The sequence below is a fragment of the Colletotrichum karsti genome (genome assembly GCF_011947395.1).
Source record: "Colletotrichum karsti strain CkLH20 chromosome Unknown Scaffold31, whole genome shotgun sequence".
NCBI classification, from domain to species: domain Eukaryota; kingdom Fungi; phylum Ascomycota; class Sordariomycetes; order Glomerellales; family Glomerellaceae; genus Colletotrichum; species Colletotrichum karsti.
Genome location: NW_024065931.1, coordinates 431,852 through 448,599, shown reverse-complemented (window position 1 = coordinate 448,599; position 16,748 = coordinate 431,852). Strand labels below are relative to the sequence as shown.

Sequence of the window (16,748 nt, the reverse complement as noted above, 5' to 3'; positions counted from 1 at the left end):
AGAAGAGATGGGGATGGCTACGTTTTTGGGGGGAACAAGATTTATTTTTTGGGCCGACATTTGGCTGCTGCGCAAGACGAGAAAAACGGGGCACCGAGCAGACGTGGATGGCCTCAGCAGGCGTGAATGGCAAGGGAAATTTTATTATTAAACCCGAATTAGAGATGCAGACTAGCTGGGGGGCACGTCGATGGGATCAGATGGCCTCAGAACCACGAGGAACGTGGACGCGGACGCGGAGGGGGGCGGGCAGATGAAAAGAAAGGCGAAGCGAAGGAAGGAATAGATGGGCCTGGGGGGGAAGGAAAGGGAATAGGGAATAGGGAATAGGATGGGATGGGGGAATGCGAATGAGAGCGGCAGACGAGAAGAACTGGGAATGGGAGCAAAGCAACAACATGGAAAGGTGGACGGCCGGAGGGAAAGGACCAGCCAAAGGGGGGCAAGTAAAGGTAGGTGATGGGAGTGGAGGCGGGAAGGGGGAAAACACCAAGACGATGAAGCGATGGCACGTCGTGAACGGGCCGCCCAGGGAGACGGAGAGGTCTCAACGGGATGAGAGAAGAGGGCGAGATGCAGCAGCAGTACGGATACAAGCAAGTGAGTATTTCCCGTCAGGAATAAGGGAAGGTGAGGTAGTAAACTCCAACGTGGGCCAGACCCAGAAAGAAAAGATGGACAGCCAAGGCGAAGACTGGATGTGGAAGCAAAGGTAAAAGGTACCACCACGGCCATGCCTTGACCTCACTCTCACCTTGAGATGGGATTGAGAACCGGTATGGGGATGGGATGGGAATGGAAACACGCCCCAGGGCAACAGCAGCAACAGCAGCCTTTTCTCCGCTTGGAGGTAGCATCCAGTCTGCACCTCAGTCTTTCCAGACAGACAGTCAACACCATGTTTCGCCAGTCGGCAAGGGGAAAAGACCAGTCGTCAGGTGTCAACATTTAACCGCAACGCAAGCCAGAACCTCTCACCACCTGCACTCATGCAGGGCAACAAGAGCGGTACCTCAGGGCGAACGGCCAGCCCGACGCTGGAAACTCTCCTCAGCCACGGGTGACGGTGAGGTTGCCGCGGCAGGCAGGCAGGCACTGTGAGTACCTCATCTTCTGCGTGTCGTGTTAGGCGGGGGGCGGTTCGGCAGCAGCACTAATGTTGTGTAGCGGATGGATGCGGCAATATCAATTGGAAGCTGGCACAAGACAGTGAGAAGAGAACGGCGCCAGAAAATAGTACATTGACTTACTGAGTGAGAGTGTGGTGCGTGCGTGCGGGTGTCGTGTGGTGGTGTGGTGGTGTGTAAATTTGGGAATGGCAAAGGTACGTGGGTACCTCGGTCAGCCGCGCGAGAAGGAGGAGGAGAAGAGGAGCCGAGCCGTGGGGAAAACTGAGGTAAAGGTGGGATGGAAGGAAAAGAAGGGGTCGTGGAATTTCCCATGGTCCATGAGGTGGTCCATGGACAACAATGAACTGTGTGACAGGGAAAGGGGAACCGCGAATGGGATGGCCAGCCGCAGGAGAAGAAGAGAAACATGGGTCCGGGCGCAGGTACCGGGTACATTGTACATGCCCTAGCATTTTTCTGAAAAACCACGAGAGCCAGTCGGTGCGACGTTTGAGTGGGGCCACTGTGGATCCTGCGCGTCTGACGTTGAACCACGTCCGGCTTCCATTTCCGCTCTAGCGTCCCAGATAACCGCGCTTGCTGCAGGGTTGTGCAAACCATGCCGCCGATGGCTGGGAGGGGTGCACATGGGCAGATCTATCATCCATCTCTCCACTAGCGATGCATACGGATAGGCAGCCAGACACGACATTGCAGACAGAGATCTATCATCTCTGGATGGTCGAATATGTTCAATACTGTTGCACACATGATGCATCGGATCACCTACTGCAAAGCTGGAAGATGTATCATCCATCTTACGTCTGCAGTCACACAGACGACTAGCGCCACGGATACAGAGCTAGACATGTTGCAGATTCTGCAACACGCCCAAATCGACGCCACAAAAACAAAATGAACTTGCATAATCCTTTCTTTATTCACCTCCGACAGAAAAATCCCTCCAGACACAATGACACAAACGCCATTTGTTTGACTGGCTGAGAATCGTCCATGGAGAAAAACAACGCGCATAAACAACCGAAATGGCTTCGGCTGTTCTAACCCAGTCCGACGTGACTGACAGATTGCAATCTCTCTTCTGGGCAAGTCACACCAAACCAACACATCTAGATACCTCGAATTCCAATGCATAAATTCATCCTTCGCAAATATCGTCCCACGAGTTTCATCTCCCGATATCCGCAAACTGCCCTGCATCGTGGTAAACCTGCGCCAATCAAGTGGAAACACCAGGTGTGCCCATCCAAAGTATTTTTTTCTGGAATTTCGACGGGGGACGATCGGCGCTAATGCAAAAAAGTTGTGTTGGTGTGGCTCAGTCCCGCCTGTCAGCCACAACTCTAAAACGGCGCATTTTCGGGATTTCACTTGGGACGACCTCCGGAGCCTCCTGCCCTGGGCGCTAACGTTTCCGCCCCGCCGTTGTGTCTTCGAGCTTATGGTCGCGTTCTCAACGACAATGAAATGCACACGAATGCGATGCAATAGTTAGAATAACTAATGGCGGGTAATACTGAGCAAATCTACGCTCCCAGTATCCTCCTCCATTTAGGCGACGCGACCCTGGCCCCGATGTGTTCCCATCTGAAATTGAGCTTGTGTCCGGGTGCACGGGCGGTTCCGAAGCAGGCAAGGAAGCTTCGAGCAGGGGCCCGGATGAGGTGCCTCCCTAAGACGATAAAAAGATACGTCACTCCCAAGAAAAAAAAAGGAAGCCCCCACCTAGGTCGCCTTCAGCGCATTTCGAGCCACCCTGGAACGCAGCCTCCATTCCCACCAACCACAACCACAATCACGTCGAACACAATCATGGAAGGGACACTACTTGTAGGCGATATCGTCGAGAAAGAGACAAAGCCTGCGAAGCCCGTCATATTTGACGACTTCGACGCCACTCCGAACGGCTTTCCAGCACACAAGAAACGCACCCGAGTCTCTGCGTTCAAGCAGCGACAACAAGGCAAAGACGTCTCAGGCGCCCAAGCTGCCACGACCGCATTAGCAGCCAACGAACGCGAGCCACAGAAATCCAATGATGGCACATCGTCAAAGTCCGATTTTGAGGCGGCCGAGCGGCGGCGGATCGATCGCGAGAACAGACAGAAGCTGGAAGACATGACCCCGGACGAGATTGCCAAAGAGAGACAGGAGTTGTTGAGCTCGCTAGACCCGTCACTCATCCAGCGACTCCTGGGGAGAGCAAATATCGACGAGCAGCACGGCCCAAACCCCTTCGATCCGCCATCCGCGAAAGATAGTAAGGCCGACGAGCCTCCGGCTCCCGCGCCCGAGATTAGAATCGAAGACACATCTGCGCCACCGAAGCCCAAGCCGGCACCGAAAGCCGTCAGCTTTGTGGAAGAAAAAGAAAAACCTGCGCCAGTCGACGAGAACAAGATACCAGCAGCTCCTCCCGCGGATCTGTTCCCCATGAACGAGCAACCAGACAAGACACACTTCCCGGCCGCTCCTGCTCTGCCCGATCTGGATCCGTCTCATCCAGACTTCCTCGCGACGCTTCACGAGAAATTCTTCCCCAATCTGCCTGCCGATCCCAGCAAACTTGCCTGGATGGCACCTATCCCGACCGCCGGCAGCCTTGCCGATCGCGAGTCACCATACTACCCGGGGCAAGAGTCGCTTCCCATCGCGGCTCTTCGTTTCGATTTCCGCGGCGGCCTCATCCCGCCTCGCTTGAGCAGATCGATACCAGTGAGCAAGGGCTTGCACCATCACGGCCAAGCACCAGAGGCTGCAGGATACACCATTGAGGAGCTGGCCATCTATGCGCGAAGTGCTGTTCCGGCACAACGCTGTGTTGCCTTTCAAACGTTGGGTCGGATTCTCTACAGACTGGGCAAGGGCGAATGGGGCAACGGAGAGGAGGACAGCCTTGGAAGAGGCATTTGGAGCAGCATTCAGGAGGGCAAGGTGTTGGAGAGTCTGTCAGAGGCAGCCATAGTGGACGGTGGTCACCGCGGAAGCCGTGCATACGCCACGGAGGCCCTGTGGCTGTTCGAGAAGGGCGGCTGGAGGGAGCAATGGTCCGGCCGGTGATCTGGCTCTGTAACGCTGCATTGTTTTCGAAGTCCCGGCCCGACAATGATACCATCATGAGAACACGATTCGCGAGACTTCGCTGACTCGAAGACGGCGACGACGGCAGAAACTTTCCACATGTGACATCTGATCGGGTGGGTACCGTCTATGAAATGAACCGGTGGAGGTTGCATTTTACGCAGTTTCTTACTTCAACGTCGACTGGTTGAAGATATCGGCTTGGGGAGGAAACTGAGGTCTGGGCCGAGCGCTCTACGCGTGTCATTCTCGATCCAGGCGACGGCTGCGAGATCGTCCTTATCTTGCAGAAGGTCGCATGCGATTCTCAAGCCTTGCCTCGCGCAGGCTAGCCCAGCGTGTCGGAGGGCATTCCGGGATAGCCATCACTTGGAGCATCATGCAGCGGCCAGGCATATTTCCTTGCGGCTCCGGCCGGTCTAGACTTTCCGATCCGAGTGTCCAAGCAAGACGTCCAACATCCTTCACTGACTCTTCTAAACACGTCAACCCGGCTCGGTCTCGGTAACGCCTGATGTTCCAGACATGGAACCCCCTCTCGCTGCACGTGCTTTTCTCCTGATCCCTCCCCGACCGTTCCTCTTGTCGGTCGACAAAGATATGGCTTTCCTTCCAGGGAAGCGGGGAACACGCAGATCTGGAGTCTGTTGGTTTGATGTTTAAGTGCTACCACCAAAAAGGCTAGAGAAATGTCCGATCAAACCATTCATGCCCACCATACCGCTCGCCCTATATCGTATCTTATTTCCAAGAACAGCAGGGCTCGCCAGAACCAGCGTTCAGAACGCCGAGACTTGCTCTGTACAGATTTTTCCAGCTAATACGAAAGCAGATAAAATAGACAGCCTTTCTGAGGACTTGGGACGGCAGGATTGCGTAAAGACGCCAGTATGATCTAGCAAGATGAGGCCAGGCCCCCGCCCTCTCGATGTGAGGCCTGGTTATACAGTATTCCCCAGCAGATGAGCCAGCTCTTCCCTTGAGCAGCTTCTGCCCGGTCCAAAGCCAAGAAAACGTCCCAAGCCGAGCCGGATCGGAGGCAGAAAAAAAAAAAACGCCCGTTCGCTTCAACTCTCGTCGATATCTCTTGGCATCGACTCCATCGAACCGCCCCCTCGGGCTCGGCCTCACGAGCCTGACGCTGACTCAAACGGCTCTTCCTACAGCCCAGAGGCTCACGGACGACAAAGGAGCATGATATACGCGGGATTCGTGGTTCGCGCGGGGAATCTTGACCTGATTCGGCCGGTTGAGGCACACCGACCCGTGTGCTGCCCGGGTACTCCGGTCGGTCATTCGTTGACTTTGAATCCGGGCTCAAGGCGTAATTCATTGCGTTCCTGGTAAGTCAAGGACCTTCGAGGGTCTACGCTTACAGAATAAACCGTTCTGACCATACAGAATGACATACGATTGTGAACATGCTATTGTATATGCATGTATTCATACCCCGCTATCAATCGTCAACCGGCAGAGCACATTCAGAACCAGCTCTCGTCTGCTCTTATTGCGCAACCGAACTCTAGAAGACGCACCACCACCTGTCAGCCGCCTACTCAGCAGCAGCGGGAGCAACTATCGCACAATCCGCAGAACCCAGGATGGACCCGACTCAGAGAGAAGGTCCGTCCGTTAAATAGAGTTCACATTTGTTCCAGAACCTCTCAACTTTGACTCGTGGGGACCACTCACGGATCTAGAAAGCCATGCCTTTTCTTCTCCTGCCTCGCACCCTACTACACCATCTTACGCTTCAAACCAATCACGATTTGAGCAACCCCTTGATCCCAGTGCTTATGTTATCTGTCTGACTTTCCAACTGCCAGTAGATTGCTGCAACCAGGATCGGCTTCGGGACGAGGCCGCCTTGGAACTAAGAGAAGGGAGACACACCACACACATCATGAGGAGAAGCAGCTACCATGGTTTTGAGACTGCTCGGGGTGATGGCCCGACTCCTCGGCGGACGACACTCCAGGTCGGAGCTTATATGTTATCCCGGTGCTTACTCGTATTGTAGGTCGCCGTTGGTCGCCTATAGCTGCCCTCCTGTCAGGGAAACTAAACGCCAATCCGTTCATGTCCAAGTGTCTTCTCCTTTCCCCTCCAATCCAGGGTCTTCTTCATATAATTATCGGATACATCCCGTCTTTGTCTACGCATCTATCCCACCGGCACCCCTCCCCCAATCTGCGACTGGAGCGGGAGGAACCGTCTTCTGTCCTTAAACGGTCTGTCGGCCGCCTTTTCTTGCTAGGGATGTCGGAGGATTTGTGCATCTGTCATCGAGCTGCAGCAGCCCGCCACCACCCCCATCGTCTCCGCGGAGATCGAGTCCAGTCATGGAAGCCGGTGATCGATTAATGATCGCCGACGACAGCGATGAGCAGCAGTCCCCCTTCGACGGGAGTTCCGATCGGAGCGGCGCCGCCGCCGCCCGGGGAGACGCCCGACTTTGATCATCCGCGCGACGTCCTGCGTACGCTCCACATCGCCTACATGATCATCGTGCAGGTGATCGTCGTTGTGTTTTTCGGCATACGGGTTTTCGTCAAGTTGTCGGCCGCTGGGAGGTTCCGGCTCGAGGATTGTAGGTTCTTCTCTTTGGGTTGAGGATGGAGTCTTGTTAACATCGTCTTGCAGGGAGTTGTCTGCTTGGATGGGTGAGCGCGCATGTTGGACTCTGTTGAATACCGAGAACGGGAGTTGATTCGAGGTAGATTTTCACCGTGCTCCTCAACAGCACCGTCTTCATTAGTAAGTGCGGCTCTTGGTCGTGGACTTCAATGGGAGACCACCGCTGACATCGACAAGAGATCCAGTTCGGAGAAGGGTTTCACATCTGGGAGATTACCCAGACCAACTTCATCGAGCTTCAAAAGGTAAAAAGACGTCACCCGCAGCAGACAAGTCCCGTTCTTTTGACACCAGACAGTGGCTTTACATCAGCTCGCTCCTGTACACGCCCGCAGCCTTCTTCACCAAGGTCGCGATCCTGCTCCTCGTCGTGCGCGTCTTCTCCGTCGACACCATCGTCGCCCGCACCCTTCACGCGCTCCTGGGCTTCTTCATGATCTGCTACTTCCCGGCCCAGGTCGCCAAGACGCTCGTCTGCCTCCCCGTCGAGGCCTTCTGGAACCCCGCGATACGGGACTTCAGGTGCATCGACCAGACCAAGCTCTTCATCTACGACACCACGCTGGGTATCGTGTCCGACCTCGCGATCCTGCTCGTGCCGATGATCCTGACGTGGAGGCTGCGGGTCTCGGTCATGAAGAAGATCAAGATCGTGGGGCTGCTCGGGGCCGGCGGCGTCGCGGTGGGCATCACGGCGTACAGGATGAACCTCGTCCTCCAGTTCGAGGACACCAAGGACCCGACGGTCGATTTCGTACCGCTCGACTGGACCGTGTAAGTTTTTAGACCCCTCGCGACACAAGACAACCCCCTACCCCCACCACGGTGGCACTAACAACGAGGTGGAAATCCAGCACCGGGGAACTCGCGATCGGGCTCGTGTGCGCCTGCTTCCCGTCGATAAACTACCTCCTCGAGCAGCGCACCCTCAGGAACGGCCCGACGCCCAACACCCCGCGCTCGACGTCGTCCAAGTGGCGGAACGCCTCGAGGAAATACATCGACACCATCACGTCGTGCTGCACGCGGTGGACGGGCAGCAGCGCGACCAGCAGGACCTGGCTCCGGAGCAACAATTTCGCCACGAGCAGGGACAGGCTCGCCGTCACGCCGAACGCGACGCCCGAGACGGAGAGGAGCGAGCCGCGGCGCGAGGACTACGACATCGAGCTCGCGGTGCTGGCGCGGCGGCCTACGGTGGATTCGTTTGCCGCGCGGGGTCCGTCGAGGGGAGGAGGTGGGGTGTTGGAGGGCGGCGGCGGTGAGGAGGGGTGGCTTGCGCCGTTGCCGATGCTTAAGCCGTTGCCGGACGTTGGGAGGGAGTGTCCTGATTGAGAGATGACGGAGGGTGACGAAACTAATCTCTTATGAACTGCTTGTCGTCTGATGTGATGGAAATCGGCGACATACGAGGCAGTTCTAACGACATTGTCGAGCCATCCGTCGATATCTGAGACTGAATATCCTCGATATCGTGGATGCAGCTGGTCTGTCGAGCCAAATCGGCACAGCTCGTCAGACGTCATCACATCGTTTGTCGATTTCCGGCGGAAGCGCACTCCAAGCCAGTTGAGCGTTGATAAACCTCCCCATTAACGGGGATCCATCGACGAAGCTTCGCATCGATCATCGGCCAAACTGGACGTCACAATAAGGAAGACCAAGAGTAAGCGAACCTGAATCATTAAGTATCTAATGATGAAAGGGTTAACACCATACAGCCCTTTACAGCTTGGCGATGGTGTCCTCGACATTTTCGCCGTTCTGGCGGCTGAGCAACCTGGCTATCCATCATGTAGAAGATCCTCCCAAGCTGAAGCACGGCTCGAGGAAGCTGGGCCTTAATCTCCGTGCTTTTCATGCTGGGGTGCAAGGCCGTTTATGCGGCGACGGGATGAGTCGTCCCTGTCGCGGAGTCTGTAGCTCATTAGAGGAGCTGCGAGTGCCGGGCCCTAGTTACAAAATATCCTGCCATCATAACAAGAGCTTCCGGTATTGGCAGAGGTTGAAGAAGGAGCTCTGCAACGATCAATCGAGATAGGTCGTCAGATGTTTCATAGGGGAGAGAGGGGATAAGAGAGAGATAAACGACGCTGTCTCAAAAGGGTACGTACTCTTTGTCAACAGAGTGACGAGACTGCCGGCGTAAGCGGACGGGACGAAGCATGTGATTGGCTCAGAGACAATCCCGGCCCAGGGCAGGCAGGCACTTTATTCAGGTCCCTCCAGCTCTCGCAGCGACTGGAAGGCTGGAGGCTGGAGGCTGGAGGGAGCAGCCGCGACTAGGGCCACGCCTTGCGCGCTGAAAATCCCATGGGAACAAGGCCGGGCCTGGGAGTTGGGGGCATTTTGGGCTGAAATGGTGGATGCGGACAGGCGGCCGGCGCTGTGGCTTTCAGCGCCAGGACAACATGTACCTCTTAGACGCTGTCTGTTTTGAGATGACTTTTGACATCTCACTCAGCAAACACGCCCAAGCAATCAAAATGACATACGAATCGGATTGTGATATATACATCTCAGTAATACGTCAATTAACACACAATCAGCAGGCAATATTACACAGATGCGTGTGAAATGTGATGCACTGGCCAGATGGCCTGAACCGCCTCGGCAATCTGACGGTACTTTCTCAGACCGTTGCCAACAGGTCCAGTATTAGGTACCTCCAGTCCTCCAGTCCAGCGAGGCGAGTTTAGTTGCTCAGGCAAAAAAAAAGTGGCCAGGGTGTGCCAGTTGTCCAGTCGTGCATCTTTCACCAGTCAGGTCGCCCGCTGGCCGCTGCCCGCTGGCCGCTGCCCATGGCAAACCTGCGAAGGCGACGGAAGTAGAAAAAAAATATTCACAAATCCCACTTCGCCATTTCCTCCCCTTCTTTTCCTTTTTCCCTTCTCCAGCCCACACAACAACACGCACCGTTGCACGCCAATCCCCTCCCCCCCAGGGTGCTTCTCCCCCATTCCCTTTCTCCTCTTCCTCGCGTTCTTCCCATTTTTCTTCATTGGGTTTCTCGTCGCCCAATCCCTCAGCTGTCCTGTCCGTCCAGTCGTCGATTTCCCCCGTCGTCTGTTGCATCCTTTGGCTCTGCGTCTCTCCGTCACCCCCGTGTGCTTGCATATCTTGGTCTCATCGCCTGAATCAAGATTGCCCCGTCAGCCATCGACCATCGAGTCACAAGTCATCTCTGTCGACGACAACATAGAACGACTTGCTAGACATCAGCCCCCGTGCTAGATCTGTTCGACCCCCGACGTCAGATCAACAAACCCACCTGCCGTCTCGTTTCGCTCCGTCCACGACGAATCGACAACAAAGCTTCTTTGCTGCAACCCAAACAAGATCAACACCGGAACATCCATTGACGCTCCGCGTGTCTCCTGTTCGATCCCAAAGCAACTCACAACCAAGCTTCCGAGCACACTTCTGCCACTGCCTTTGTACGCTCCGAGCATCGACATCGACGACGACGACCTCAGGTCCCTGAACCATTGAAGAAGAACCAAATCCCACCCCCCAAGAACGTCCAAAACCTCCGACCGAGACATCTGCTCTAGATACACACTGTGACTTTGACTAGTTATGGCGTCCTCATCATTGCAGTTTGCCTACCGAACCCAGAAGGGCATCGGCCTGTTTGATGCTGCCCCGGCCTACCAGCCGCTCGCTGGGTTCAACAAGCCCGAAGGGAATCTCCGGTGTTGTGCATACTCGCCCTGCGGCCGCTACTTTGCCTGGGCCAGCCCCGATGTCGTCACTGTGGTAGACGCCTCCAGCGGCCAGCAGGTTCTCGCCCTCCCCATCCTCAACGTCTACGAGCTCGGCTTCTCTCCTCTCGGCACCTTCATCGTCACCTGGGAGCGCCCCGCCAAGGACGAGAATGGAGACGCGACCAAGAACTTGAAGGTCTGGCGCACCGTCGAGGACGGTGTTGCCGTTACCGACAAGGCCCCGCTGGGCAAGTACGTCCAGAAATCTCAGGGAGGCTGGAACCTTCAGTACACAGCCGACGAGAAGTTCTGTGCTCGCCTTGTCACCAACGAAGTTCAGTTTTACGAGAGTCACGATCTCGGAAAAGTTTGGAACAAGCTGAGAGTCGAGGGCGTTGCCGATTTTGCTCTGGCTCCCGGCCGCTCTCACTCTGTTGCAGTCTTCGTCCCCGAGCGCAAGGTGCGTTGTGTATTCAATCTCTCCGGTTCAACACAAGCTAACAAGTCTGCTCCAGGGACAACCCGCCGCTATCAAGGTCTTCAACGTTCCCCAGTTCAACGCTCCCATCTCCCAAAAGACCTTCTTCAAGGGCGACAAGGTCCAGCTGAAGTGGAACAACCTGGGCACCGGCATCCTCGTGCTGGCCCAGACCGATGTCGACAAGTCCAACAAGAGCTACTACGGCGAGACCACGCTGTACCTGCTCAGCGTGAACGGTTCCTTCGACGCCCGCGTCAGCCTGGATAAGGAGGGTCCCATCCACGATGTCACTTGGTCCCCGAACTCGAAGGAGTTTGGTGTCGTCTACGGATACATGCCCGCCAAGGCCACCATCTTCAACCACCGAGCTGTCGCGACTCACTCGTTCCCCCTCGGCCCCCGCAACACCATCATCTTCTCGCCCACCGGTCGGTTCGCGTTGGTTGCTGGCTTCGGTAATCTGGCTGGCCAGATTGATGTTTACGATCTCGAGAAGGATTTCCGCAAGCTGCACACCATCGAGAGCGGAAACCCAAGCGTCTGCACCTGGAGCCCGGACAGTCGTTATATCATGACGGCCACCACGTCTCCTCGTCTTCGCGTCGACAACGGCATCAAGCTTTGGCACGTCAGCGGGCCCCTCATGTACAATGAGGACATGGTTGAGCTTTACAACGTTCTCTGGAGACCTCAGGCGCCTGAGAAGGTGGCCGGAGGAGACCCTCTGAACCCTGTTCCCACCCCGCATGCGTCGGCGACCACGTACCTTGGCACTGTCAAGACTCCCAGCAAGCCCGCGGGAGCTTACCGTCCCCCCGGTGCTCGCGGTCTTGCCACGCCTCTCCACTTCAAGCGTGAGGACGAGGGAGGTGCCGCTCACGTCAGCATGAACAACGGCTCGGCGCCCATTGGACCTAACGGGTTCGGCCGCCCCCGCCGTGGTGTGCCTGGCGCCGAGTTCGCCGTCCCCGGTGCCGCCCCCAAGGTTCCCGGAGCTGAAAATGCCGATGGCGATGAGAACTTGTCAAAGGCGGCTCTGAAGAACAAGAAGAAGCGCAACAACAAGAAGAAGGACACCGAGGCCAACCCCGAAGGCCAGAACGGCGGCGGCGCGTCTCTCGCCCCGCCCCCGCGCGACTTCGGGGGATCGGGTCACGAGAGCCGCAGCCCCGAGCGTCGCGGTGGCAGAGATAACCACCGACACCGCAGCCACTCTCGCAACCCGGGTGCGCCTCGTAACAGGAGCAACACTCACCGAGGCCAGAATGGCGCGCCGCAGGTGCCTAACGCGCACGCTCAGCAGGCCGCCCCCGCGGCCAACAACGCCGGTGCCGACTCCAACCCCAACGCGAAGAAGGTTCGCAGCTTGCAGAAGAAGGTGCGAGCCATTGAGGACCTCGAGATGAGACTTGCCGGAGGCGAGAAGCTCGAGGACACCCAAATGAAGAAGATTGCCACCAAGACTTCCGTTATGAAGGAGCTGGAGGGTCTCGAGAAGGAGGGCCACTAATCGAAGCGCCCAAGCATTGGGTCGGCCCTTGAATGTAGAAAATGGAAAATCTAAGAGGCGTCTCGGCGAAGACGCTGCCCTGGATTCCAGCGGACGGTTTACTGGGTCTGGATTATGCGTAGAGGACTAGGAAATGCAATTGCATGACGCGAACGCGTCTTCACTGAACAATATTTCGCCGTGTGACTTGTTGAGGTGCTTGATATCAGATCATGTGTGAGAAAAACGATGAAGTAATCGAAGATTGTTAATGGTAGCTGGCAAGTGCTATGTATACATCGCAGGTAGTGACATCACGAGCGGATATCATATGCCTGTGAGTAAGACTTCGTCAACGGCTAGCTGGCCGAGTGCGTGGGGGTAAGGGAGAAGAAAAGAAAAGTGAGGGCCGGCGCGGTTTGCAGTGTCTTATGCGTGTTCGACATGGTTATCATTCAGCAAGGGGCCTTTTTTCTGACCTTCGGTCGTGGTGTACTAGTCCACCGATGAGCGGTGTAACCACGGACGGGGAGCGTTGATGTGATGGCTTCGTGTCGGCTTTGGATCCGAAACTCTCGAGATACATGTTCGATATGATGGGGTGCGTGTGTGGCAACGACGACGAGAGTCAGGTCAAGGAAGCAACAAAAGAACAAATCCTCCCCTCAAGTTTTGCAGTGCATGATTGGGCACATGATCTCGTGTTGTACTTCATGTACCCAGTGAGCTGGATTGGTGTTTTATATGTCATAGTGATACATGGTAATGTACAAAGCATCCGTTTCCCGGCTATTCTTGAAGGGGTTTTGGACGTTTAACAAATTTCCCTACCGCACGTCTCGCGTCCGTAAGCTTTCCTTGGAAGTTTTCTCCCGGCCGTCCTTTCATCTCTTCGGTCGAATCGAAGCGCGAACCAAAGGCCTTGCGGTAGTCAGCCGCCCCCCCCCGCCGGAGCTCCTGCACGCAACGTTCGTAATCCTCCCGTCCCAGAAACTCCTCCAGAGACGCCGCCCTGAACCCCTCGTGGTCCAGACGCCCGTTCCTCTCCTCGACCAGCACCCGCTTCTCCGCCGCGCCGAGGCGCCGCGACGGCGTCATCGGCGGGACCTTGCCCTTCCCGACCAGCACGAGCTCGTCGTACCGGTAGCTGATGGCGTCGTGGAACTGCTTGTACATCTGGTAGTCCGGGCCCGGGTTGATGACGTCGCGATGGGGCTCCTTCTTCCTCTTCTCCTCGCGCAGGCGGCGCCGGAGGTCGTTCTTGGCGTTGACTTCCAGCGCCGTCCAGCGCCGCTTCACGAGCAGCCGCAGCTTGAGGAGCGTCTTGAGCTCCGCCGCCAGGTCGAACGCCGGCTCCCGCGCGTACGCGGGCGCCGCGGTGCGCGTCGCGCTCACGGAGGCGTCCCCGTCCCCGTCGAGGAGCGGCCTGAAGAGGCCTTTCGAAATCGTCTTGCCGGCGATCTCCCGCTTGCTCGGTCCCTCGCTCATGCGCTTCAGCTTCAGAGATATCCTCTTCACGCGGGCCTTGTCCTCACTCCGCTTCTTCCAGAGGTGCGTGAGGAGCTCGTTGATCCGGGGCCGGTGGGTCATGATCCAGGCGGCGTGCTCCTGGGTCGCGCCCTTGGTCTTGAAGACGTAGTCGATCAGGCCCGGCATGGCCTCCCAGCGGTTCCTCGTCGCCGGTTTCATCTGTTGCGTCCTTTTCCTCTCGGGCTGGACGCACGTCTCCAGGTCGAACCCTTCAAAGTCCTCCTCCCTCACTTCCCCCTCAAAGTCGTCCAAATCGTCCATGCTGAAGCCCTCCTCGACGGCGTCCAACTCCTTCCCCAGAGCGCTGCCCCACTTCCCCATGAGTTGTAGGTACTGCGCGTACATCGTGGTCGCCATCTCCTGCACGGACGACTTCCCCGCGCTCAGCTTCCTCAGCGTCACGATCTCCTGCCGGAGGGCGACGTACTTTGTCCACACCGCCAGGCCGCGGCCCTCGCGGAACGCGTCGCGCAGCGCCAGCGTCTTCCTGCGGAACTCGTCGTCCGGGTCCGTCCTCCGGGGCAGCGGCAGCGCCTCGTCGTCGGCGCGCGGCCAGTTCTCGAAGTCGGTGACGCCGCGCGGGGGGCACAGCGGCCTCTGCCAGGGCTTGCCCAGCCCCACGATGAGGTGCCGGGGAGGGGGTTCTGCTTTTGGGTTTCTTGGGCGCGAGGCTCTTTTCCGTGCGGGCGATGGTCTCTCGGATGCACCCCACGACGGACGGCCCTCCGCTCCGCCCAGCTCTTCCCCACCCTCCAATGCGGCTTCACGCCGCCGTTCCCCGTCGCGAAGAGTCGCCGCGGCGTTGTAAGCCGTTGGCCTGGCGGATGGGCTTGTAGGACCGGTTCTTATCGAGGTCAACGATCTCCATATTGGTGGCCTCATCCTCGTGAGACGAGGATGTCGTGTAGAATGGACGATGGCGTTTTGAGATTCTCGAAATCGTTTGCGGTGAGCCGGTTTCACTTGAGGTGAGATGTGTTGTGGTTCATTTGAGATGAGTATCTTGAGAAGTTGAAATTTTGGAGAACGACGTGAGTGAGCTTGGGCCTCGAATGAATACATGGATTGTGCTCCGGCGATTGACCAATCACATGTGGATATACACAGACCCATAAAAGTACGTACAACTTCCAGTTCCATTAATGTTGCTAACGTCGCTCATCCAAGCTGAAGCCAAGATATCTCTTGTCGATGAACAGGTGCTTTTATCTCATAAACCGGGTCGTCCAATTACCTCTGGTGGTCTCCAAACATTAAACGTGTCTTCGAATGCCAAATCACTCCTTTTTGGACCCTCGATATCGCCACTTTCCTGATCATAGCCAACTTCCTCAACCTCCTCGATGAAGCTCGTGTCTCCTCGATTAGCCCGTTGACCGTTACAGACAATCTCTTGACCTTCTTTCTCAACTTTTTGACTTGACGTTTCGATCCGTCACGCTTGGTCTTCTCCGATCTCTCGCCAAAAGCCGTCACGGAGGCATGGATCGCCGGCTGGATTGACGCGACGGCGATGGTGTGTGTATGTGAAATGCTGAGAGACGTGTGGTAAGCGGCGGAAGGGTTCAGTGTCTCAATAGGTTTACCAACCGGTCGGCGACGCCTCCTTCCCATGGGTATGGGGTCCTCCTCGTCCTCATCGTCGCCGGCATCGCTATCTTCGTCGTCGCTGATGACGATGATAGGAGTGTTGTAGCCGCTTCGTGGGGGAGTGATGAGTTCCGGCTTGGCGCGTTCCCAGTCTCTGGTAGGCGTGGAGGCGGGCTGGCTTGAATTGAAGGAAGATCTGGCCACGGGGCTGCCGGGCGGAGAAATCGTGAGTTTCTTGACCTTCTTTGACATCATTTCGTCGACATCCTCCAGCTTCCTTTTCTTGCTTCGTGTGTTCATCGCGAAGACGTAAGCTTCTTCCTCCTCCTCCTCCTCGTCGGTCTCTTCATCGGTGTCAAAGTCCGTTATCTTGTCGATCGCGTTGTTGTTTATTATGTCAACATCGACCATGTCGTCGTCGATCATGTCGTTGTCGATCATGTCGTTGTCGATCATGTCGTCGGCCTCGTCGCTGAGCTTTTGCCTGAGCTCTTGGTCGAGTCCGTCGGTGAGTTCGGGGAACAACCGCAAAGCATCCTCGCGCCAGGCCTTGAGAACTTTCTTTCTCTGTCGTTCGCATTGTCTCCATTTCTTGCTCGGCTGGAGACGTTTCTTGCTCTTCTGGAGATGTTTGTCGTTTCGCAGGAGAGGGTATGCATTACCAAGGAGCGTGATCCTTGCCAAGGAGGCGTTATCGTTGTTCCACCAGAATGACGGCGCAGTGGGCATTAGGTGAGCTTTGTAGCATCTGTCCAGAAGCTCTTGGTCGTTATCGTCGAGGAAGTCCCTCGATTTGGGACACTCATGACAGTAAAGATCAATCTCGGAGGTCAAGGCCAGAAACGCCAGACGATCCTCCACCAAAGTATCGTCATCGGCATCGGGAGTGCTGAGGCGAGACATTCTGCAAGGCGTGAGTCGAGACGTCCATCTTACTGGCGTTGAGTAACCGAGGACTCACATAGGCTAAGTGGTACTGTTGTCTAGAAACGGTACGCCATGTTTTCTGTCAAGGTGCAAAGTAACTATGTCGATGCGAATGATAGGACGAGGTGGTGTTCGAAGATCTCAATGCCAGCGAGTTGTATTTGAAGAGGCTTCAT

At 56.3% G+C, this 16,748-nt stretch overlaps 4 protein-coding genes across 4 annotated transcripts; 3 read left to right on the top strand and 1 right to left on the bottom strand.

Annotated features, from left to right (window-relative positions):
- Positions 1–2,942: 2,942 nt before the first annotated feature.
- On the top strand, positions 2,943–4,190 carry CkaCkLH20_09004 (uncharacterized protein; the record flags this gene model as incomplete). The annotated part of the gene is made up of 1 exon (XM_038891719.1): positions 2,943–4,190. The coding sequence occupies one exon, from the start codon at positions 2,943–2,945 to the stop codon at positions 4,188–4,190; it is 1,248 nt and encodes a 415-aa protein (XP_038743006.1).
- Positions 4,191–6,593: 2,403 nt separating this feature from the next.
- On the top strand, positions 6,594–8,183 carry CkaCkLH20_09003 (uncharacterized protein; the record flags this gene model as incomplete). Its single annotated transcript, XM_038891718.1, has 6 exons — positions 6,594–6,801; positions 6,855–6,874; positions 6,932–6,968; positions 7,026–7,093; positions 7,147–7,622; positions 7,703–8,183. 6 exons carry the CDS (start codon positions 6,594–6,596, stop codon positions 8,181–8,183), a joined length of 1,290 nt encoding a protein of 429 aa, XP_038743005.1.
- Positions 8,184–10,427: 2,244 nt separating this feature from the next.
- CkaCkLH20_09002 (eukaryotic translation initiation factor eIF2A) lies at positions 10,428–12,546 on the top strand (the record flags this gene model as incomplete). Its single annotated transcript, XM_038891717.1, has 2 exons — positions 10,428–11,015; positions 11,071–12,546. 2 exons carry the CDS (start codon positions 10,428–10,430, stop codon positions 12,544–12,546), a joined length of 2,064 nt encoding a protein of 687 aa, XP_038743004.1.
- A 768-nt stretch (positions 12,547–13,314) lies between these two features.
- On the bottom strand, positions 13,315–16,548 carry CkaCkLH20_09001 (uncharacterized protein; the record flags this gene model as incomplete). Its single annotated transcript, XM_038891716.1, has 2 exons — positions 13,315–14,652; positions 15,337–16,548. The coding sequence occupies 2 exons, from the start codon at positions 16,546–16,548 to the stop codon at positions 13,315–13,317; spliced, it is 2,550 nt and encodes an 849-aa protein (XP_038743003.1).
- Positions 16,549–16,748: the final 200 nt, after the last annotated feature.